The sequence below is a fragment of the Pempheris klunzingeri genome, chromosome 10 (genome assembly GCF_042242105.1).
Source record: "Pempheris klunzingeri isolate RE-2024b chromosome 10, fPemKlu1.hap1, whole genome shotgun sequence".
In the NCBI taxonomy this organism is placed as follows: Eukaryota; Metazoa; Chordata; class Actinopteri; order Acropomatiformes; family Pempheridae; genus Pempheris; species Pempheris klunzingeri.
In genome coordinates, this window is record NC_092021.1 from 22,757,944 (window position 1) to 22,784,069 (window position 26,126).

At 41.8% G+C, this 26,126-nt stretch overlaps 1 protein-coding gene across 1 annotated transcript in view; it reads left to right on the forward strand.

The window, feature by feature from the left end:
- The first annotated feature begins 1,611 nt into the window (after window positions 1-1,611).
- Window positions 1,612-26,126, forward strand: part of itgbl1 (integrin, beta-like 1) — a 44,953-nt gene continuing 20,438 nt past the window's right edge. Inside the window, exons 1-7 of the mRNA XM_070838088.1 lie at window positions 1,612-1,830; window positions 4,666-4,868; window positions 15,061-15,207; window positions 16,638-16,760; window positions 18,441-18,581; window positions 21,298-21,438; window positions 23,645-23,791. Of these exons, the coding sequence (XP_070694189.1) occupies window positions 1,739-1,830; window positions 4,666-4,868; window positions 15,061-15,207; window positions 16,638-16,760; window positions 18,441-18,581; window positions 21,298-21,438; window positions 23,645-23,791 (994 nt within the window). The 5' untranslated portion in view covers window positions 1,612-1,738. The remainder of the gene's footprint in view (window positions 1,831-4,665; window positions 4,869-15,060; window positions 15,208-16,637; window positions 16,761-18,440; window positions 18,582-21,297; window positions 21,439-23,644; window positions 23,792-26,126) is intronic.

Consider the following 26,126-nt stretch of genomic DNA (forward strand, 5'->3'; position numbering starts at 1 on the left):
TTCACCCTGCTGTGTGTAGTTGATGTAGCTGTTCACACAGGCTCTTCCTTCCTTTGGCTGTTTAAACACTGCCAGAGTACAAATGTGCAGACAGTAGCCTGTGCAGTTTGTTATATCTTAACGTGTAACCTATTTTTCACCAGCTGGCTTAAAAACATGAGGTCGATTCTAGGTGGATAAAACTCAAAGATCAGTTAAAGCGGTCCAAAAATGCTAAAATCAAGGAATTTGAGTTTGCACTTTAAATATATATATATAAAGTGACAGAATTTATTTTATGAGAGTGATATTGGAGGACAGAGTGTTTGATGACAAGCAATCTAAAGGAAAACATTGATAATTTAAACATGACATTTGCGGTGATCAATTAAAAGATTAAACACTGTAGAGTGATGGTAGAAATCAGTGTGCAATGAGGGAACATTATATTAAAATGACTTATTACTTTAAAAAAAAATCATATTAAACCAACTACTGTGTACTTAGTCCAATAAGCTGATTTTTAAATCTTTAAATAACTTAAAACGTGTTTCTGTCCACAGTTTAAATGACAGTATTGCAGTGCAAAGTGGGTAAAATGTGCCCGTCATACTGAACAGGTCAGTGAACTTTGAGCTTTGTTGCTCAGCCCTCCCAACACAATTTTACCGGTTTAATTATCTAAAAATAAAATGCAGGCTCACTCTAGAGAAATGTGAACGTGAACACTAGATTTGAGCACACGAGGAGGAGGTTGGAGTGGTGGAAGGCACGCATGTTATCATCACTATTATAATTAATCTAATTAATTAAACCTGTGCTTTTGGTGCACTGATGTCAAAATGTCTACTGAGAAAAAGGTCTACTCACACAAGGCTTCGTCTACGGTTTATAGGCAGGAGCAAACAAAGGTATATTGCGTGTTAATCCTCTGACTCCATTGCTATTTTAACAGCTCCTCATTTTATAGCAGAATAGCAAAATGTAATTTTTGCATTGCAAATTTAAATAGTTATATAAGATCACAGTCCAAATGTGTGTCATAGTTCCTGCAGTACCGCTTTGAGCACACTTAATCCTTCATTCTGACAAGGCATTGTAGGGAAAGCACAGGTGTTACTAATAACATTAACAATGGCTCTTTTTCACTCAAGTGTCCCAGTAAGCCACGATCCATGTGTGACGGCGAAGCACAATACCAGCGCCCCACACCCGGAGCAGCTAAATGGGACTCAGCCGTCATTAGTTTTAGCATTCACACCTGTGCTCTTCTCATTGTCACTTGCCAAAATGTCTTTCGGAGGAAAAAGCCTGTTAGGGGTAGGGACTGATTTTCATTCTCATTTCTAATTAACGACATCAAAAGGACAAACAGAAACAAAACTACAGCACCATAGAAAGATCATCTGGAAAAGGAAGGAAAAAAAAAAAAGTGAGACAAAACCTAGAAAAAAAAAAAAAAAGCAGCCTGCTTCTAATTACATCTCAAACTGGTGACTTAACTTTTCATTCTGGCAGTTTTCCCCGCTCCTGCCCAAGACTGTGTCTGAGAGTCAGGACTAATCAAAGGCACTTGTATGGAGAGGACTGTTGGCCTCTGAAGGGATTGAGCTAGTTCAGGCCAGCCTGCTGCTCTTTCTCTCCTTCTCTCCTTCTCTTTTCCCCCCTCACTCTCTCTTCCTGTCCTGTCTGTTTAAGGAGAAAAAGATTGGGAAATTCCTTCAAGCTACTTTACTTCAGGTTTCTGTGGGATTTAAACATGCACAGTGAGGTCTTGGTGCAGTCCATGTTAGTGCCGTTGTTTCTGATTCTGCTCTCTACCGTGGAGTACACTTTGTTACAATCAGTGAGGTGAGTTTCCACACAGTTTTGTTTTTTTCTTGTTTATTTTCGGGTAGTCTAGAGTGCAAGAAGGAAGAGGGAGGTGCAGAGTTTTGCTGACAAAGACAACTTTTGGCGAGTGCAATGTGGGAAAGTTTAGAAGTGTCTGTGCATGTAGTTTGCACTGGCAGTATTTTTGTGCACTTTCTTTATGTTGCTTTTTTTGCCAATAATTCTGCATGCCAAGTCACGAGGGGGGTGGGTGGGGGGGGGAAGCCTGCTTCTTCTTCTTCTGTTTCCATTATTACACATTGCGTAGCACTTAAAACTTAAAAACATCCATTGATTTTCATCCGGACACATCAGCTGACACGAATTACCGTAAGAATGTTATGACAGCTTTCGTGGTCGCAGGTTTGGTGCAAAAAAAAAAAAAGCTTCAGTGACATTTTGGATGGAGCAAGGGTTATGTATTTCAGAAGCTTGTACTTGGCAACAATTTGTAACCACAAACAAAAGTACAATAAGGAGGAGAATCCAAAAATGTGAAGTGTGTGTGAAAAGATTAGTTTCAGTTTAACTTGGTCTTTTACAGCAGCCTCAGTCAGCGTAACTGTAACTGTTGCCATATGATGCAAACCTAACTCAGCTGCAGAGGGGGTGTTTACTTCAAGCAGGTGCACCGTGCCCAGTAGATGATTTAATTTTTTTTTTTTTTAAAGGGGGGTTGGCGTGGCCCCGTGGGAGCACACAGAGTTCACAGAGACTTTTAACCACCCATAACCACTGCAAACGTATTAATGCATATGTAGAGTCTATAGATATTTAAGAAATGTTCTTGGAGTAACTCAAATGTCACTCAACTACTACAAGAATATATTCTTACCTCATATCATTTCTAATAATGCCAGTTCAAAGCATGACTGTGTTTCATGGCACAAGTTCCAAACTTATTTTCTCAATTTGCATCTTTTATTTAACAGGTTGTTTATTCCACTTATTTCCTCTCATGCTGTTGCAGAACAAACATGCATGTTGGTGGTCAGATGGTCGTTAGCTCGTGTTGTGTCCAAATAAATGTCTTCACAGAATTTGTGATGTGGCGTCAGCAGTTTTGGGCAAAAGTGGTGAGGCTGCATTACTGTGTACACTTTTTTTTGGTCCTTGCTGTCAGCTTGGTGTGTACCGGCCATAATAGTAGGTTGCTCACTGAGCAGGCGCACAAATTGTACCTGCAGTTATATAATTTTTATTCCATCCTGCTGGCAGAATAGGATTGTTGCTATGTGTGTACATATAGCAAGGCTACCAGGCCAGCTCATGTTTGTTCTGCTGATTTAACTTGGGTTTGGTGTTTTGTTTTGTTTTTTCACATTTGTTGTGCCAGGTGAAGATGCCGCTGTGTGTCCTATTTTTTTTTTTTCTTCCACCACTTGAACTATCCTTACAGAAAGGCATTTGAGCAGTCTTGGCACATTAGGCTTTGGGTTTCCTAGAACAGATACATTTACAGTACATGGATAGATCCAATTATTAAAGCCTCTCATATTTTCATATTCAATTTAATTCCACGCTCCACTGATGATGATCATCTAAATTAGGGTACATCTAGTATATTCTGCCTTTGGATCCCAGTGGTAGTGGGGTGCTATATGGGCTCTATATCTAAGACCCTCTGTTAGGTTTATTCTCACAGAGGCTGTGTGCGTCATATAGCATGCTATAGCACACACCAGGCACACACAAACTATGTGATTTTTTTTTTTTTTTCTTTCCCAAGTGATGGACCAGATGGAAAAACGCATTGAGCTGCACTGTCCTGGATGCAAAAGAGCAGTATTTGCTCTCACAGCAGCAGCAACTGTTTGAGGGAATTCTCCTCAATGAATTGAAATTCCTCCTTTGCACTGAGGGACTGATAGGCGTACACTACCGATGGACACTGCTGCTAGCTGGCCACTGTTGACTCACTGTTGCAAGGAACATAAACACAAGCGCCATCTCATCTCAATATCATGTAGTCATGTTCTCATACTGCAGGAAAGCGGCGTGTCCGGGCCCACAAAGGTCAGCGGCGGGTGAAGTCTGTGTAAATTGTGTATTGTAAAACCTGCCAATGACACATGGAACACACACATTCTGAATTTATTTTCAGTTGGAGTGTCGGGAACACTCGATCTTTTGATTGTTTGTATGTGTCCACTATTCCCGAACTCCACAGTTTGGCAGGGCAGGGACGGACAAAGAATGTCACATAGCTTCCAAATGAAACAAATCTCACAGAGATCCCGTGGGGTACAAACATAGCTCAGCAGCAGCTGCTGGAGTGTGCCCCATGAAAGGTGACGCTGTTAATGTGATATTTCTTTTGTTTGATTTATTAACTTAATCTCTCAGTCTGTTCTTTTTTGTGTGTGTGTGTGTTTCTAAGGCGTTTGTTTTGCTTGATTTAGACCCAAACGGCTGGCTTTGCTCTGAGAAATTACACTGTTCTTCTGCATGTTCTCCACCTTTTTGGCTTCATGATGTCGCAAATGGAAATGGGTGTGATGCTTAAACTTGAAAATGAATGGTAGGTGACAGATAATGAAACGGTGAAGCGATGAAACTGACCATGCAGCTGTACATCATTACAGTATATGTTGTGTAGGAGGAAAAGTGAGTGTTCATACTGTAAATATTATACATACCAGCTATGTTGAATAGATCCTTTTTGGTGTTTGAAGGTGTGTATGACACGCAAAGGAGTTTTCCTTCATATGTGGTATTTTGTATTTCAAACGGCCACAGATGGCAGCTCACTTGACCCTTGACCTCAGACGTTGTCAAAGCTGCATAACAAGTGACCTCTTTTCTTTTTCCCAGCCAGGTGGGTGGTGTGTGTAAGCTGTCGACAGAGTCGTCCCTGCGGCGCTGCCGAACGCCCGATGGCAATATCTGCAGTGGGAGGGGCAAGTGTGACTGCGGCATCTGCATCTGCGAGGCCACGGATCCTGGGAAGTTCTACGGTCCACGCTGCGAGTGCCACGACTGGGTCTGTGCTACATATAATGGAAAAACTTGCAATGGTGCGTACAATAATATATGTATTTACACAACGCAGATGGTTTGGGGTTATAGCGAGAAGTCAGATATGTCATTATACTGTTCACTGTTCTGTTATGGGCATCTTACAAGTTTGTCTGTCCAGGTTTGAAGTGACTCTGTAGTGTGCAGGCAGTAATGCAGCAGAGCCCCTCACTGTGAGACGCTTGGCAAACAGACTTTCTGGCTGATGTTTAGCGTCCGTTTCAGCCAGGTGCTTGGAAAAATAGGGCGTAATCCAGAAACCCACAAGATTTATTTAAGCTTTTAATATTCCTCTGGTTTGTTATGGCTTCAAATAAAGAAACGTGTATTTCACAGACTTTGAGTGAAGTACTTTGGTTTCACCTGTGTTTCTTTCTACCCTGCCAAATCCGAGAAGTGCAGTATTGTGTCTTTCCGAGCCCACATCACCTTGGCAGCACTTCAAAGGCTTTTATTGGTAACGGACAGCTGGTGGGTTCACGTATGTTACCGAGGCATTAGCTTTTGTTGGGAGGCACAGCTTTGAACTCAGACTGCTGCTTGAAATTTTACAAGTTCTCAGAGAGAACAGTTGAGAATGAATCAGCACTCAAGAGCAAGTTGCCCCATAATATACTCACCACTTTGTGCATTCATTTTTCAAGACTCACTCACTGGCACATCACAACAAAAGGTTACTTCTCTGGAGAGAATAAGGAATCTGGTTGGATCAGTTGTTTTACTAAACTTTATTAAGCTAATAAGTCATCACACAGGAAAATGATACGGACTGTGCACATGGTTAATTTATAAAGTACATGCAGCAAAAACTAACGCAGTTTAATACAACAGACCTGCAGTAATATTCATGAAGGTTACAATGATCAGTTTGTGCTGGAACTAGTTTAGGTTGACTTAACTTTATGGCAGCCTCTACAACATTAACTGCTGCCTCTAAAAATAACCATAATCTGCATTTTTATAATAACAATGAATCCAATGGCTTCATGTGGCTCCTGGTGACAAACCCACAGAGAATTATCATCTGACCTCGCAGTTCCCTTCAGCTTTATAGTGTCTTTTTAACTTTATTTAGACTTTATGACCTGCAACTTTACAATGGTTCACTCTCACTGCTCTCATTAGTGTCTTTCAGATGCAGCCAGGCAGCTGTTTTCCACAGAAAACCCACTGTAGCCTAACTTCCCTGCACCAAACATAAGACGGACAGTATTGGCAAATACCTGAACAAAGTGGGGCAGTTAAGTAACTAAAGAGCCAGATATTTCCCTCTGGAGTTGGTGGAAAGAAAAAGTGAATATTGGACTTCTATTCAACTGCAAATGAATGTTAATGTTGCTATGTTTCTCCTTGATGAGTAAGTAAGGCCACTGTTTGCTAAGCATGAATTGCCATATCAATCTTACAAGGTACTAGTGGAATATGTCAGTCCTGTATTTACAGTTTGATAATGTAGGTTTAGAATGGTTTAGAGACGTGTTGATTCAAGTGTGAGGGTCTTTTGAAGGCTGTAGTTTGTGGCTGAGATGTTCTAACCCCAGTGACGTAAATGGGGCTAACTTGCCTACAGGAACACCTGCAGCAGCATACACACTATACAATGTAACTACAGCCTCCACAGTGACCGTGCATTTAAATCAACACCTAGCAAAGTCTCAACAAAAACTGAGAGTTTCAACAGATGATTAAAGGATTTATTGTGTAGACTGCATTAGTGTTGAGCATATAACATCTATGGTTACTAACATTTACATCTGTTATCAAGACTAACCAGTAGGTGTGGGAGACATGACCTAAAATTAATTTTAAGGTATTTCACTTTTTGGATGGTGACCGTATCCATTTATTCATTTTTATCCTTATCCTTAAGGATTGTTGGGTGGGGTGGGGTGGGGCTTGGGGCCAAAACCAGCTGACATTTGGGGAGAGGCGGGCTAAACCCTGGATGGATCACCAGTCAATCACAGGGCTGGCACATAAAAAGACCATTCACGCTCACATTCACACCTATGGGCAATTTTAGAGTTACTGTGACAGTATTATATCTCAGTATTACTTTTTTGAAGTTTTATGAGGAGAAGTATCCTGATCAAGATGAGAGAAGGAGAGAGAAGGAACAGGAGAGGTGCTGACCATGATGAAATTAGAGGTGTGGGGAAAGGAATTTGCATACTCATAGCTGTGATGCAAGAAAACTTATTGTGATATACATATGGCATGTATCCTTATCAAATAGAGACGTGGGAGAGTATTGTAGCCCTTGGAGAGTTGGGTACCTGGAGGCCCTCGGAGCAGGCCAGGTGGAGGGGGTGGGTGGGGATAAAGGCACTCAGCTGTGACGAGTTTAAATATGACACCCAAGGGCCATAGCCTCCAGTGGAGGACGACAGACACAGACAGATGAATGAAACCATGTCATGGCTTAACATCACAGTGGTGATGACTAGGACACCAGTGTACTGCCCACCTCTGATATTCACCAGGTATTTATCAGATGAGACATCCTGGAAGTTGTTAGAGAGGCTAGTCCTTTTTTATGTCGCAAGGAAAAATAACCCTGATGTTTTAGTTAGGTGTTCTGGGCTATGAGTGTCGGGGTTTAATGGAGACACAGTATGTGTGAGTCTAGGTCTAATGGAGATATGTGTGCATGTGTGTATGTGACCTCTGTGAGATGTCTCCTAAATTCATCTTTTGGAGGTCGTCAGACTTGTGGGAACAGCAGGTTTATTTTTTATCTATATTTACTACTGAGGACAACTGAGTAGAATAATGACCTGTTGTAATTAGCTCATTTTGTTCTATGACATAGAATATATCGGTGAATAACTCACTTTTGAAGCTTTTACGTGTGTTTAAAAAAAGGCATGTAGCTGAAATCCAACAGGAAAATCCCATCGGCTTTTGTCGAGGGAACCAGTCAGTTGTTCAGGGGAGAGGTCGTGTTGACCTTCTTCTGCTGAGGGCGGGGAGGGTGTATCCTGGGAAACCACACATTCAGCAGGAAGCCCGAGGGAAGGCAACACATTATGTGGGACCGCAGTCACTTCTGTATTTGAGGGCGGGCGCCCACAGCGACAATAGGAGAAGAATCGGACATGCTGCTGTAGTGTCCGTATCACAACCCCCCGAGAAATGACAAATTTCACTGTCAGAATTTGATCCATTCGGTCTGACAACATTTGGAAATCCTAACACCACCTCTACATATGAGGTCTCCCAGTAACTTGACAGACCAGCTAAGAAAGTACCAGTTTTTTGGTTAGAACTCCAAGTTGTTGGCAACAAGATGTGAGAATCACCTGCAGATGCTCAAATGCAAACTGAGGAAAGTCAGATGGGCCTTAGATCATAAAGTCATCCCATTTTTTTTGTCAGGCCCTAGGGCATTCTGTTACATTCATTGAGAAGGAATGGATAGGAGAACGCTGCATTTCCTGTCATCCCTGTGTAGTTTGACATTGCAGAATGTGAAATCCATTGTGGAGAAGAACACGTAGCAACCAAGTGCAGCGAGGGCATCCGACCGATGAGTCAACGGAAGTGCATCTTTCACCGTTCTTGTGTTCAACCACCTGAAGCAGATGCGGAGATCACCAATGGTCTTAACAACCAGAGATCCTCAAATCTCATTCAGAACAGTCTGAAGCTCATTACAATGGCATGGTGGGACTCGCATGAATGGAAGTGTGAAGTATTTGTCATCCCCCAACCAGATTCTGTGGACAAAATCTGTCGCCTCACCACAGTCCCCCCCCCCCCCCCCCCCCCCCCAGCCGTGAAATGACTCGTTTCACTATCAGATTTTGAGCCATTTGGTCTGATGACGTTTGGAAAGTCTAGAAGAGCTGCAAGATTACATGTTTTATCCCCATTTCAGTTAGCAGAGGGCTAAGTTAGGCAGCTTGGCTGGCCCAAGAGAATATGGCCGTTACTAACTAAATATACCTGACAGTCAAATACACTGAAGAACTGCAGCTGTTAAATGATGTAGGGGCGAAAAGACATTTGCCCCATCCAGCGTACTTATGGATGAGTCAAAGCACTAATGTGACCCCTGTGAGCTGTCCCCGATTTAAATTAATCTCCCAGAGCTGGTCAGGCTTGTGGCAACAGCAGGTTTATTCCAAAGCTGCATTTACGACAAGGACAATGGAGTAGAATGGTCTTCTCTTGTGGACAAACGGTGCATGCATCACATTAATGTTAGCTAGCTACACTGGAAAGAAGACAAATGGCTATTTTATTAAAAACATCATTAATTTAAGACAAAAAATATCCAAGCCAGTTTGACCTATATGTGATTTTCAAGTTGGTTTACATCATTTTGTCTACGGACATTCACAAACACGTTAAATAACGGCAAGCGCTCCGCTGCTTTTGCTATTACTGCTCAGTGCAGGTACAAATTTACAACATTAGATGGCATAGTAGACCGATTAAGCAGGATTTAACCTGAACACACAACTATTTGTGCACGTGAAGGGTAGAGTGATTTATTTGGGTAGACAAGTTGGCTGCTGTGAGGACCTCATTATGGTTCAACAGTCAGGAGCAAGAAGGCCCTACATCAGCCTGATAATGGGGTTTCACTCACTGGGACACAGACTGCAAATGGAACCTAGAAGTATCAGAAGAGCGATGGGTTTTCACACACACACACACACACACACACAGAGGCAGAGGATCAGGCTCATTCTCGTAGTGTAACACTTGTGTGCACACACAAATATGCACAACCAAGCACATACTCACTCAATCATGTGCATATAGGGCCCAGCAATTATAGCCAAAGCATACTGAGAAGAATACACTCGCCCCCCTCCCCCAAGCAGCTCAACTGCCCATACAGCACACATGGTCTGCTGTCTGAGATCAGCAGCCAATTTCTCTGCCTGCGGCTCCCTTATCTGTGCCTCTCACAACTGCCCACTGATAAGATCCAATAGATTTTCCTCCTTAGGGATAAACTGTGTTTTTCCTCTCCAGAAACATTAGCTTTCCTGGCACTGAGATGGTCTTTTAGCTTGGATGGCGTTCATCAGGCAAACATGGTCTAATTCATATCCTCTCAATCAGAGCAACAAGTCGATCTAGATGAAGATGCTGGGGATGATGGACGTTTTTAAGTCTGGGACTGATACCAATGTTTTTATAATCTAAGATGAAATGTTGTCAGCGTTGCGGTCTTTAATTTTATTTTTCATATTGTGTCGGGCCGTGTAGTGAATATGTCAGACTGATCTCTCAGAAATAGGTGAAACACGAAATGTGCTAAAGTGACATGCCGTCACCACAGAAACAATGTCAATGGAAAGTCAATGGCAAAGTCATCAGAGAGGAAGAATGTGCTCGGTTTGAGATGAGATTGTGTGGGGAGTTTGCATGGGCTTTCCTTTTGTTGTGCGTTTTTTCTTTGAGTGCAGTCAATACACATGGGAGTGAACTGAAGTGGAACATTTACCACATGAATATAGTAAATTGCCCACGGTGTTCTTCCCCAATGCATGCTGGGATGGAGACATTATAGAGGCATATGTCAGTAGTTCCTACTCTGAAATATCCCTGTTCGGGATTAGTAGAGGAGGATGAATGGGAATGAAAAAGAGCATATTATGTTTTATTACATCCAGTATGCGTTGCATTCTTTCTAGAATGAATCATTGATACAGACATGCTCCTCAGTTTAATTTTTTCTTTGTTCCATTGTGTGATCTCATACATACACAGTATCTCACTTTATAAAACTACCAACACCACTGAATGTAAACCTATGGTAGAAATTATTTAGAGGGCTACTGTGATTTTGTGTAAAGGGACATAAAACCTTGAAATGGAGATTCAAACTGGTAAATGATACTTCCGAAACCAGCTGCTGCTCCTCTCTCATCATTAATCCATTGTGTGCGAGATGGGACCACTACAAAATGGTGCTTTGAACTGAGCTTAGTTTTATAGAAGTTGGCGTTGATTTTCCCGGATTGACACAAAGCACTGATGCTGTCACATGTCTTTCCTCCCTCTGGCACATCCCAAATTGTAGCAAGGCAATGGAATGAGGACCTGAACTAGCATCTGTTCACCAACTGTGTTCCTGTCATTTCACCCAGCTGTTTTGTTTCTAACTGTGTTTAAATCTTCCTGTTCTGTATCCCGTGTCCCATTTTAAAAAATGAGCTATAGTACACGAGGAACATAATACCCTGACGACTTCTGATGTTTCAAAAGGAGGCATTTAAATCTGTTTTGAGTGTTTGAAGGTCTTTTTATATTTATGTAATTATGTAATAACTCCTTTGTTGTCATGGATGAGGGTCAACGTGGCAATGTTTCCATCCTCTCTTTCACAGCTTTCCCTCTTTTTCCCCTCACTGATGAGCCACGTGAAAGCTCTCCCTCACTTTTGCTCTTTCGTCTCTCTCTCTCTCCCTCTCTCTCACACTCACACACACACACACTCTCTCTCTCTCTCTTTCCCTGTCCGCTATGCCAAATCGAGCAAAGTGTTTTTCTCTGGTGTGTGTTCAGACAGGCTGTTCTTCTCTGAGATTCATGGTCTTTTTCCAATGTCAGAAACGCAGAGGGTGGCCCAGTGTTGTGCAGGCTAGCTTTGTCTCAATGAAAAAACACTTGTAATTATAGCTCTTGTTAATAATTACTGATACTGTTACAATATTGAGTAGCATTAGAGCATTATATCATGACTGAACCTTTTAGTGAGCAGCCACCTTTGAGTTCAGTCATCACTGGAGCATAATGGCTGATTTATTTAAAGTTTGTGATAGGATTACACTTACTGTAATAGGAAACAAACTGTTTGAACATGCACAGGTCAATAGTTCCCTCTGGATCTAAAAGCTGCCATCAATCCAGCCCCTGATGTGGACTGAGGCACAAAGCCAAGTTTGTCTGCTGCAGTCCAGCACAATCTGCAATTTAGGAATTCTGGCAAACTTTATCATACATGTGTCCTTCTCACCCTATCTCAAAGGAGCAGTTATAATGGGGAGGCGTGAGCATAAGAGCGGAAACCCTTCTTCCCCCGATGGATGTTTGATTTGGGGTTCTGTAGTAACACATTTCAGCCTCTCTAACCTTCTCTCTCCTCCTCTCTCCCAGGCTTTCTGGGGTTTCTAGGCCTCTGTTCTTTTCCTGCCTCTGTGCCTCCTGCCAGATCCAGAGAAGATCCCACCCATGGGGGAGGGGGGGTGGTGGTGGTATGGGGTTATGTCTGCAGCACACAAGAAGGCAGTTTGTCCAGTGCTGTTCCAAATCAAACTCCTTTAGATGCACTTTTTTTTGTCAGTGTTACTTAAGCTTATGGTGTTACTTCCAAAATGGACACATTAAAGACAGATGATATAATCCAATGATGGGAGAACATCTTACTAATGGCAGTCCATCCAGAATGATTAATATATAATTTTTGTTGGTTTCCCGAATAAAAAGAAATAAGAAAAAAAGAACTGAAAATAAGGACCTACAGTGGAATGCAGTCCTTGAGCCATTAAAGCCCATTAAACTGTTCATCCCTGTATATTTTTCTAGTACATATTTTGATGTGCTTTTACTTGGATATTCTGAGCTTTACTGGGAAATATGCCTGTGTGGTGAGTCACCTAATGATTCCAGTGTGGGCTGCAAGGAGAAAAAGCCACTTAAGTCTATCCAAGTCCACAAGTAAAAGGCCATTTTTGATTGGGACCCAATACCGCTCCTTGAGACTTCATGCAGGGACAAGTGTTTCTGTGATCACGCCTGGAGACATTTTTTTTTTTTATCAAAAAAAAATTCTGCAGATGTATTACAGTGGTACGATAAAGTCACCAAAGCTGACAATTGAATGCCTAGGGTGATGAATTGTAGAAACTAGAGGGATGAATATCCTCGCTGTGAGGGCAGCATACACAGAGAATGAGTTATTACCTGAGACAGGTGTCTCCTAGATCTTTTCTACAGAGCACGAGCTGACGTGCGGATGTTTCACGGTCCGCAACACACAGGCAGAGGAAAGCAAGGAGGAATAATTACTCAGTGAAATGAGTAGACCTTTCATGTTATGAGGAACATGATCTAAACAAAGTAAGGGGGGAAATGTCCTTTGGAGACGACAAAATCAACTACAAAATAATAAATGAGCACAGAGACTGTTTCTGGGAGGTTTTTAGATTTGCAATATGTTACATTTGCAATATGTCAAGCATCATAGTGTTGTGTATAATTGAAACTGCACTGAAATCTCAAAACAGCCCCAAGATTGCCTCCGTTGTAAGTGATATAAGTGTTTTCTGCTCGCGAAGAGGAAATTACATCCGGCACATATATTTAACCACTAATTGCAGAATTATGTTCCACACAAACGTGTTTCCTTGTATATCTCCCTCTCAATATTCTACTTTGTTATCATTACACAGGGAAAAAAAGTTAAATGCTAAACCTGAAATTAGCTGGCTGCATGAGTCACCATCCTCTCCTCATCAGCAGTTAATCATGGTAATGCTACATCACCTGTTATTACTGCGATTGATGCAACCTCTCTTCTCTGAACCCCATTGGATGTATCTGCACTCTGGCTGGGCCCCGATTGGCTAGGCATGCGTGGCTGTCGGTGGAGTGTGGGAAGGACCCCGACACCCCCAGGCCACAGAGAATTACTGCTCAGGAAGCACCAGGAAAGATAAACTGTCGACACCTTCCCACACACACACAAACTTTCTCCTAACAGACAAAGAGAGGCCGTTTTATGTGTCAGAGTGATTGCCGAGCGAGGATTAATGGGGGATAGTGGGTGGCAGTGACTTTGTAATATTCTACTGAATTAAGTTGGAGAGACTTTAATCCAATTCTGTTTTACAGCTATTGTGTGGTAGTATCCATCTGCAAAACTGAATGATGAATGTACTGAAGAGTCGAGCAATAACCACAAAGCAATTAAATGGTAACAAATGTACAGTGGGTGTGGTCTAGAGTAGTTTTTTATGTGACAATGACTCCAACACTAATTACAGAAAAAACATCTTTTGAGGTGCATGAGGTTATTGTGTTATGACGTATTTTGTGTTCTAATAAACTAACAGTTTCATAGTGTCAGCACCCAGAAAGCTACAGTAATTCTGGGAGAGAAAGCAAAGCTAAACATAGAGAATACCCATTGGTTTACAATACGGTTTATAATCTTTGCCTCTATCTGTGGCAATATGGAATTTTGAATTACTATTCCTGTCATAGCAGGATTTATAATGTTGATTGACAGCCAGCAGAAAGTAAAATCCACTCAAAGCCTCTGAATTTTCACCTCTTGTATGTCAACTATTACAGATTTCCTGAATTTCCCCCTCGGGGATCAATAAAGTATTTCTATCTATCTATCTAAGGTTGAGATTTCCAAAAAAATTGTATCTTCTCTGTGGTGCAGCGTTCTTTGAAGTACACTTTCCACATTCTTCTTCTCCTTGAACCCGTTCCCAAGTGTCCCCCTGAGACGTATCGATAATGAGGAGAGACAGGAGACTTGCCTGTTGTTAATGACTGATGGATAGCCCTTGAAAAGGACACCACATTTACATGATGCACGAGTCAGGAGAATGATTGAGTGTGACTTACAAGGCCCCTTGCTGCTAAATGCAATGGGAGCAACATTTATAATAACTTGTCAACAGCCTTCATTTGCATCATATGATTCCCCCTGTTTTTCATATTGCTCACTAAGGCCATCAGAATGATGAGAAATAGCGACGCCAAACTCTCTGTGTTTGTCTCCTGAACACTGAACAAGGCAATGCTCTCACTGAGTGATTGATGGGGGGGGGGGGAATGGTATCATCCTCAAATTTTGTAACAAAAAAGGGCTGCACTGCAAGTAAGAGTTATAATTAAGTTATATAATAGAGAAGTGGTGCTGCTGTGTATGTACATTTATGCATTTCAAGGGAAATGTATGATATTTCGCATCCATTCAAACAGTCACTTGAGAGTACATTAGGTCTGTTACAATAATTAGCCGTCAATTGAGTCAAATGAATCCAACAATGCTAATTCCTGTACTCTCCTGGTAATGCAACGGCATCATATCCATTTAAGATAACACTTGTGTGTGTGTCTTCGTGTTTATAGAGCAATTTGAAGCACTAGCAAATGGGCATGCTTTTCAGCACTGATAAACAGCATGTGGTGTGTTGCGTTTCCCTTTAGACCGTGGCTACTGTGACTGTGGGATGTGTGAGTGTGATGAAGGCTGGTCCGGAGATGCCTGCCAGTTCCAGGAGGAGTGTAACCTACCCAACAAGAAGAGCAAGGAGCTCTGCAAAAACCCACAGGGGGTTGTCTGCTCCAACAGAGGTACTGCGACCTCTCGCACCCACCCGCACACATATGCACCAGTTAGGAGAAAGTGCACTCAAGCATCATTGAAGCCTACTGACTTTAATAACTGCAGATCTGATCTCTAATTACAAAATCAAAAACTCACGATTTATTTCATAATGTCTTACCCTTTGTCAAGTAAGTCGTGGAGCTTCTCTTGTTAATAGCTTATTACTGACCAATTTAGGCAACCAAAATAAAGCCATTAGTTCCAACTTATGACTTCTTTCAGTCAAGGCAGACTCTTGTGGTCCCTTTGCTCTCACACATATCTATCAGTATAAACGGAGGCACATTAATAAAGTCATGCATGGATGGCGCAAGTATTGATGATTCAGTTTGGCCTCAACTCTCACAGGTCTGAGTTTATTTGAAGCACACAGTCCCAGCATGTGTGTTTATGTCTGTGGACACATGATTGAGCACTGGCACCCTGACGGCACACACTGTGAGGTGACGTCCTGACTGAGGTTGTTATCCACACACAAACAGCCCCTCACCTCCCTAGGCTTAACCTTACCACTGGCCCGCAGTGCCCCCAGCTAAACTTGTATTTGTGTGACTGCATGTGTCTGTGAAACATGTGCTGTGCAGTATGTGGCCTGTAGCCTGAGCGCCTAGAAATGCAAATTTATTCACAGCATGTAGTTATCCAGCCTTTTTTCCCCCTATAGTGCATCATTAAAAAAAGCTATAAGACTAGCCTGGTATTGCCAGAGCAATTCATAAATGCAATTTAGTCTGGAACATCTCAGTTCAGTGTTATCAGCAGGCACAGACCAAAATGCCTCCAGACTCAATTGGATAGTCAGAGCAATGAAACATGCAACGTTACCAAATCCTGTCTGAAGAAATGCAAACACATGTTTCATATCAGCAAAAGCTGTGAGCGCAGTTGTTTGTGCTTCACCTTAGAGAAAATATGCAGTTCAATTAATACCGACGGATTCATAATACAAAACATTCCACATCAGCGTCAGCCATCTTGGTTGTTTACAAAAGTGCTTCAGTGGCGCTCCTCTGTCAGTTAAAGTATCAAACCTGCCCCGTGTTAGAAAAACAGTTGTCATTAGCACGCCCTGGGCCAGGTTCGCTGGAAGTCTGTCTGAACAAGAGGGTGGCCAGACGTGTCTGCCAGAACAAATAAAACATGAAGTTGCACATTCGTCTGGTTCCCAGGCTTCCACGGCACACATACAGGTAGACAGACACAAGTCTAGATCCATCCACATGATGCACAGAGAGCGCCTCCACTGCACATCTGCAAACCAGCTGGGTTCTTGGTATTAAAGTGCACTGCAACCAAACATGCACACATGCTCCGATCCACAACACGCACAGCAACAGTGTTGACCTTTCTCCAACAAATAAACTTAACATGTTTCTAAAGCTGGTATCTTTAATAGGCACCTGCCACTGTGGTAGCTGCCTGTGTGACAACCCGGACAACAGAGGCCTGGTGACGGGACGTTTCTGTGAGTGTGATGACAGCGAGTGTCTGGACGAGGACACCGGAGAGGTGTGTGGAGGTATGCCGCTCAGCCCCTGTTCCACATCCTGTTCCTGCTCCTCGCTCTCACTGCAGAGCAGAACAGGCACTTTAGTTTCACATCTGGTTATTTAAGAACTGTCCATCCTTGTCACTTTGTCTCGTGTGCCTTATTTCTTCTGTCCTGTTAGCTGTATCTTTCTGATGACTACTATTATATGAAAGAAATGCTGCCACATTGTGTTTATTTTCTCTCTTATTGATTGACCATTTGCTTAACTCCTCCCCTAAACAGCAACTATCCAATTGCATGTTGAAAAAAATAGCAGCTTAGCAAGTTAACTTGCTTCACCCTGTAATACAAGAACAAAGCTGCTCATTTATTTCCACTGTGAACTGTGTCCAAAACATTAACTGGATATAAAGATGAGTGATGCATCTCTGCACACCACACAAAACCGAAGCCAAAATATCTTGGATGTCATCTGGAGCCTTTGTGCAGACTCTGGCTCCAAAAACACTTGGCTGACCCAGTCATGGGTTAAGTTAATTAGTTAAGAGTTAATTAGTCAGTCATGATGAACACTTTAACATACTACCAACTACCAACAGTGACAGAAACCAGCTTTGGGAAAAAATTATTTGACAAGCAATAAAACTAATCCCTATATAATAGACACTAGACACTAATAGTGAACAGTAAATTGAGATTTTGGACATTTACTAATCATCATCATGTGTTAAATTCCTTCTTAAATCAAGTAGCCAAGACTACTTATTGCATGCTAAAAAAGAAAAGCTTGTCAAATGTAGCAACAAAAAAATATTTGAAAAATCTGAGCAAATTGAAAACAAGTGAAAAATCTTTGTTTGAATTTTTTTTTTTTTTTTTAATTAAGTTTTCAAAGTTGCCAGAAGAACAGGGAATGGGTTTAAACAGGGAATGGGTTGAAAATGTTTTCTATCATTCGGGGATGGGATGAACTTCTATATCCAAATGATAAGAAGAGTCTTTGAATATTATGAGATCACAGTCAGAACAATGGTAAGTAGGTGTCTTTATAATCAAATAATCACATCTCAGTGACCATTTGTTGTTGGTTCAAGGTCACACAAACATTCTCCTGCATGTGACCATCTATGGCAAGACTGTAAATCAATTTGAACGCAATTTGAAATGAGCTCTAAATCTGACATAAGAAAACACCTCATCCCTCATGTGTCCATGAAGAATAATTGGAGGTTAAATGTATTTCAAACTGTTGTCTCTAGCTTAATGCATTTATATACTCATCCCTGTTCCCTACAGATTATTTCAGTGTCTGCTTGTCAGTGTTAATTACTCTTTCACGAGTTCATTTTGAAAAACAAATTCTGGCCTTTGTAAAAAAAAAACAAAAAAAAAAACACAGGTACTTTAATTTGTTGAGCAAGGCTCAAATAGTGTCACTTAAAAGCAATAAATTCAAATGTAAAAATGTTGAATGTGTTATTCATAAATCATCACTATTCATTTTAATGAAAGATAATATATTTCTGACATCTTTTCTGAACTGGAATGGCACTTGTAGAAATTGCGCAGTCAATTACACAATCCTAAACCTGACATTTAAACAAGCGAGGAGAGGTTAACACATCAATCTGTTTAACTCACTGTCACCCTGTAACACTGATAGGTGAACTCATCACTTGATGCATGTGCATTGTGATCTGCTTCCAGGCCATGGCCAGTGTTACTGTGGAAACTGTTACTGCGCTGCTGGTTGGCATGGAGACAAATGTGAATTCCAGTGTGACATCAGCCCATGGGAAAGCAAGCGGAGATGCACATCTCCAGATGGCAAAATCTGCAGCAACAGAGGTCTGTTTACCCGCTCCAGAGCTAGTATACAGTATACAAGCCTAGACTGGGATCCCTGTTTAATTGTTTTTTTATGGTAACTGATTAAATTATTGTAGCACATTAGTCTTTAAACAGCCATTATGCAGATGCAGATATTTAATCTAAATGATTCATAAAGCAACAAACTACTGGAATGATAAGTATGGCAGGAAGTTCTGCAATTTTATGTTTGTCTCTACAGCTTCAAAACACATTAGTCCACCTCTTATTACTGACAATTTACGTTGAATTGTGTTGCTAGGAAACAGGAAACAAACATGCTAAATGAGGACAGGTTCATTTCCTGTCTGTTATCCAGGGCCATTAGGAGGAGGAATAGGCTCTGCTCCGGAAGCGCTGAAACACTGGCAAGGAAATGAATGGAACTGGCACTCGGTCTAGATTTATACATGTTAATGCTTTTAATTGTTGCATGTGTGACACGAGAACCTCAATGCAGCGCGTCCTCTGCAATGTGACTAACACAGTATGAAGAAAGAGACAAAGAAACGAAAATAACAAGAGAAATATAGAGAAAAAGAAAATAGACCGGTTTTAGAAACCCTCATGCAAATTCCACTGAAAGTCATCGGAGCTTGGCGGACAGGCAGTCAGAGAAATAGCTTCACTAACCTAGCTCAAGTGATCCCGAGGGATTTCAGTGAAGCTCTCTAAAATTAATTACAGTGGACCGGCTGAAGGCTGAAGTGGTAGGGCTAAATGGTAGGCTACGTGGACAGAGCCCCATGATTTATGGTTAAGTGCACAGCTGACACGGTATGAACAACCATCGACTGTGTTCACAGCGTAGTAGCCCATTGTACTCCTCTTCACTTATAGAAAAGAGCAGGCAAAGGTCTGCCAATCCTACGAGTTCTCAGAGAAAAGAACAAAAGGACATATGACTGCGTTTAAAAACAAGTCCATGTATCATTGTAAGTATTAACTGTTATTTCGTTTGCTCCTTTAGCCATCAGTCTGCTTCTCTATTGATTCCTTTTTGATACATTGTTGGAAAAAGATGCAGATTTTATAGCTTTTTTATAGCTCACTGTCGAGCAAAGCAGTTTTCAATAAAAAAGAAAAGATCATAGTTTGACAATAACAAAACTTCACAAGTGCTCTGCTACTACTAGACACAACCCGAGCCGGGTTAGCACTGAGTAAAACTGATGAAATGAAAGAGTCACACACTCGCAAAAGATTACATTTAGATATTCCAGGCAAGAAAATAACATTTTACTCATTGTTGCCTGAGGAAACTGATGCACATGTGAGAATGTGTTAACTCACCTTTACTATACCTGCCCAAAACACACCACTTTGCTACATGTGCTGCCGCCAAATGTTAAAGCACTTATTGTGACCGTTGCTCGACGTACCACAGCTCCTGTGTTCATCCCTTTGAACGTATTCAAACATCTTCTCATTCTGCCCCATTCGAGTGCAACACAGTTCTCAGAAGTGGGAGAATGCGATGCTGGTTATAATCGGAGCAATTCTCAATTCCAATCCCTATATGACATGTAACCATTTTACTCTGAATTAATCCTCCTTTTAAAGCATTGTGAAGATAATTCCTGGTGATTACAGGAGATGGATCAAGGAAGATGATTACATAAAAGAGGGATGATTTGATTTCATCATCACGTACAGATGTGAAGTGTTTTGCACAGGATTGTAAAATATCGTCCCTCTCCCTCCTTTATTTTACTCAAAAGTAACCTTTACCTCCTGCCCTGCTTACGCTCCGACACGAACGAGTAAATGATTTGACTGACAGGGCCCAATAGATTACTCTGTTCCATCCGTACTAACAGTCAACCCCCTCCATCTGTTGGGTTCACCTAGCCTCCTCATTTCAGCTAATACACTAACTGGCACGCTGTCAAAATGATAACAGCCACATTTTACCAGAGGCTAAATATGTGCATCTATATGTGATTTCTTGATCAAAACAATTAGACTCGGAGATAATTTGGTTAGATGAGACACGGAGAGGAAACATTCTGTTTGTGCGCAGAGGGATGTTCTGTTTTAGCTGGAAAACAGGAATTTGGTCCAAACTGTCTTTGAGAATGTATTTAAGTCCTGATTTTATAGACTATATAACTAAGTACAGCCCAGCTTGTGACATTTGTGGCGGACGTGAAGGTGCATGGCTTTATAAATCCAGGACTCCAGGGTTGTGAGGTGGTGAGAGAGACAGAACCTAGGGCCAGGGGCCAGACACGCGCCAGCCACTGCCCACAGGCTTGCCAGCTGGCCTGGCTCCCCTGGGGTTCCCCGCGCTCTGTCACTGCTGATAAGAGAAAATGGGATTTCCACTGGCTGCTGCTCAGCTGATTCCTTGGCTAAGATGTAAAACAAATGAGAAAAGAGATGGAGAGACAGACAGACACATAGATAAAGGGAGGAAAAAATGAGACAGAGGGGGAATGAATGTGGCTGCAGTCTCTGCAAAAGTAAAAAAAAAAAAATATATATATATATATATTTATATATTTATCCCTCCTACTCTGAACCACATCTGTGCAAACCTCCTGTTTATCATGCTACAGACAATAGGTTGTATTTAGGATTGTTTTATTTGTTTTCAGTTCACACTATTGATTTATTTGGACTCTACGGGGGGGAAAAAAGTTTATTCAGAGGATATATGTGTTTGTGTGTTTGTGTTTGCTGCACGTGTTAGGGACCTGTGTGTGTGGGGAGTGTAACTGTTATGATGTAGATCCCTCTGGTGACTGGGGAGATATACATGGAGACACCTGCGAGTGCGATGAGAGGAACTGTCACGCGACCTACGACCGATACACAGACGACTTCTGCTCAGGTCAGCATGCTGCTTTTGCATTAAAAAAAAATATATATATATCCTCACATACCTGTATGCTTTCTTTCCAGGAGTGAGATGAGAAGATCGATATCAGTCTTATGTCTGTGTTCTCAATAGTAGCTGGAGCTGGATTAAGCTGTCAGTTATGTTAGCTTAGCACAAAGACTGGAAACAAGGTCACAAGAAAGCGATTAAGCATACTTCCTAAAATGTTAAAGGTGTTTTTTATATGACATTCAGAGCCACACTACAGCACCTCAGACTAAAAGAAGTGTGTGAGTCAGCAATACCTCTCCCGCCTCCCCGCTCCCCCCCTCCTTAGTGAACTCAGAAAGGTGTGAACAATGTCAAGTGACAAGGTAAGTACACCAGGCAAGCAAGAGGATGTGCTGTTGCTACACCGTGGCTATCGTTTTGTTGACTGGAATATTTTATACAATATAAAGTTGTTTTAGTAACTGACTCAGCTTAGTTTGGAGCTAATTCTTCAATCAGCTGAGAGACCTGAATCCTGACTGTAGAAAGGAAGTTTTAAGTTGCTTCCCTGTCTGAAAAGTGAAGCCAATGCGAAGTGCCTTAAACCTGCATTCTTCCTAATGTCCAGCAGGGGGCGACTCCACTGGCTCCCAAAAGGAGTCTGATTGTATTGAAGTCAATGAGAAAATGAGTGAAGTTCTCACTTGATTTATTACCTCAGTAAATATTTTCCTAATGAGTCCACGGTCTCAGTACCTTTTTACTAGCCAATCAGACGCAGTCTTAATGAAAAGAATGTCACTTGTGGCCCCAAAAAACCAAGATGGTGATGCCTGTAAAGCCAAACTCAAGGCTTCAAAATGGCAGTTCACAAACCAACGGGTGACGTCATGGTAGCTGCGTCCACAGGGACACAGCAGGGCTTCGATTTGCCTCTCAGTCTACCGTGATAGAGCCCCATTAACAAAACAGTGTGCAGGATCTATACAAAAATTGTATGCGTGTACAAAAGCAAAAAATGGCACGTTCCAAAAATAATCAAACCTATAGAACCGTCCTTATGCTCAACTATGCTCTAAACGGCACCACCTTCTGACTGACCTAAGCAGACATGGCCTACGCTGCATCTACGCTGCTGTGGTCAAGCCATGTTTGGAGTACGGCAGTGTCCTCCTGTGGTGCAATAAACGCCAGGCTACAGGATCATTTCCACAGGCCGCACCCCCACCACAGCAACTCCCATCTCCTCACAACGAGAGGGGGACCAGGCAGCCATTCAGACTGTCAAAGAGATGACACACTCAAGGCATCCACTCCATGACTTGCTCCCACAGACGAGAGCAGAAAATACAAACAGACTGCTGCGGAGCAGCGACGATTTTACACTCGTCCAGTGTAGAACAAACAGGCTGGAAGCAACCTGCCGTCCTGAGCGGTTCGAGTACAATACAGAACTGAAAGGAGCAAAAAAGGGATATCTGAAGTCTCTGGGATTTGTTTTTCTTTTTCTCTTTTTAGTGTGTTTTGTGCTGTACATTATTGTTTAATAGCATTTTGAATGTATGCATAGTTGTACTTATGTGTATATAGATAATGTATATATGTAAATTCTGATTCTTCATGAATGCAAATAAACTCAGAATACACAGAGGACCTGTGGATGCATCACTCCACTGTATCTTTACATAATTAATAGTTGTTTACTGCTGTATTAATCTCATATATAGAACCTTTAACAATAAGCCAGGGAGGGTTGGGAATGACCTTTCCACAATTTCTCTAAAGAATTAATGAACAAATTATGATGGCTGCTATCATTGTGCCTACTATTCATTAAACTAACTCATTTATGGTCCAGAAAATGTATCTTAGCATCCTGGCTTTGCACAGGTAACAGTTCTTTGCCACATAACTTCATGTATAGTTCACTGTTTGAGAAAATACACAGTTCACATCTTAATGTTTTAAGTTTCATCTTTCTCCATCAGGTCTTCTCTCTATTCCCCAGACCAGACCAGGTACAATCAATGCTGTTCTTCCAGCAGCTTAAAAGAGGCCACACAGTCAAAGCTTGTTCAGCCAGTGTTCCTCCCTTATTCTCTCACCTCAGTCTTGCTCCTCATTTATGTTACTACCTCCCTTGTTCCCCTTTCTCTCTTTCATGCACACAGTAGCCTCTCTTTGTTTCACCTTTCTGCTTCCTTCCCCTTTTCTCTCCTCCTGGCAGGTCAGGGCCAGTGTAATTGTGGCAGATGTGACTGCAAGGAGGGATGGGCTGGGAAGAAGTGTGAGCATCCTGTGTCCTGCTCCCTGTCTCCGGAGAGCAGTCTGAAGAAGTGTCGCGGAACGTCCAATTTGCCCTGCTTCGGACGAGGTACCTGGTCTTCCCGTTCGCTCTTGTTGCCATGGTTACTGCAGCAGGCTTGCACTATGTCCTCACCTCTTGGTGTAAAATAGGCCATTTCCAGTGTTTGACGTCTCTTAATCCATCCTTAAGAGGGATGTAAAGACACTAGGGTGGCCCAGCAATCGAACCTGATAGCACTTTTGAACAAGCCCTGAACTGAACAGTAACCACGCACTGTGTTTATTGTCATACATATAATAGAAAATACATAAATGTATATGCAGGATTGTATTATTGCCTGTAAATGTGTGTTAGTTTTTTGTATGTGTCTTCGTGCACATTTAGTTGCCTACGTGAGATTAAGGGGCACTGTTTGTCTGCGACAACATAAGCCATGGCTGGAACAGCTCTCTCAAGCTGTGGGTCGATGTGCCTAGATTTATTACAGCACACTGTATGCTTCATTAGTGGCCCTTATGGACAGAGGAAGCTTGTTTTCTTGGAGTCTTCAAATGTTAATCCTAATACTAATATTAGAGTCGGATACTAGGCAACACTGGAAGTCCGTACTGACAAAAACAAAGGTCCTGATTGTGCTTCCATTGTTGTCTTAGTCATGCACCCTTGAGCCTGTTGATTGATGTCAGTAAGATGAAAGTGGGGGAATAGATTCACTAACAAGTATCCTCATGCAGTGTGTGCCTGCTGGAAGGTGTGTAATACTATTTACATTCATTTTTGCATTAAAAAGTTGGTTTTGAATTTCAAGTTTTTCTGTGTAGAATTAAATATGTACGGCTAAAGAAGGAACAATCAAGTGTTCAGCCAACAGCAGAACAATTTCTGTACATCTTAGTCGTACCACAGCCAGCATTAGCGAGATAACAACAATGGGCGGATTGAGCGACCCAACTACTGACTGGAAAAGCAGGTTTTTAAGGGGCTTTAAGTGGTCTTGGTGTGACGATTGACAAAATGGAGGAGAAGAACCTCAGAGCAATATGCACAGCCTCAGGCAGCCATGGCAAACGATCGGCGGGAAAAGGTAATGTAGAGCAGGAGGAAGTGGCTGGAACTGAAACGACAGAAGAGTCGGTATCGACAAGCCAGAAAACAGGATTCGGAAATGATGATGATCCTAAGAGCTAGTGGGAGCTGTGAACTCTTGTCAAAAGGACACTGAGAGTAATACAAAGCCCCGTCATTTCTCATTTCAATAACAACATTGTTTCTATTAATATTATCAGTGAAGTGAGGCCAAAACATTTTTTAAATAAACAAGAGACGACATGCAGTAAGACCATTTACTGCTCTACTGCTGCATCAAGCGACACACAACCTATTAACTGATATTACAGAACAACTACAAATATACACAGCCCAAAGCTTCTCAGCCAACAAAGGACGAAACAAATTACTCACCTTTTGCAAAGCTGTGCTGATTAGCAGTGGACGTAAAACGCCCCCAGTCACATCTACAATTATGTATGAAATGTCATAAAACTAATTGGGCAAGGTGAAATCGCATTCTGAAACAGGTAATCCAAAATGTGTGGAGTGAAATGCCAGGTTTCACTAGAGGGTTTGATATCTCTCTTCCAAAAAAGAAGGTAGATGAACGGATGTTTAAGTTTCAGAAAGGACAGCAAGATAACTGGCATAATGATATGATTTACATAAAACTTTCTGATGTGTCCATTGTAAAAACCTGCCTGATATCACAACAACTGCAAGATAATTCAGCCATAGAATTGCCAGACAGCAATAAGCAAGCCAACATTTTGGTACACCTTTGCCAAATAGATACTGTGCCCTCGTCCAGAGCTAACAATGCACAATGGTCATCTTACCATTGTTCTTAGACTGACTGACAGCCTGCATTGTTCCAGAGATACACTCTGTCCATTTGTTAAAAAGATAAATTGTCTAGTATACACTGCACAAGTCTTCTGAGGTGTAACTCGTACCTGTGTTGTACACTGATGCAGCAGCTTTAATCAATCAGCTTTATAGGGCTGTATAGCTCATTGTTTAGTGCACTAGTACTCCATTAATTTGGCTCTGAACAATGCTGTCATATTCTGGGGAATACCCAGCAGTGGCCTTGTGCCTCAGTAAGAAAAGGTACAGTAAAGCCTGCTCTATTCTGTCGGTTTCGTAATGATTCAACTTAATAATGTAGTCTGAGGTGGGCGATACTACAAGGAGCTCAACCTGCTTGGTCTCAGGGCTCTGTGGATTTATCAGGGGTTAATGTGAAGCATTGATTTCCTGTTTCATTTGACTGTGGGCGAAGCCACTGGGGAACCTACAGCCTTTCAGCTGCTGTGTTCCAAATGAATAGAGAGTGTATGTGGACACT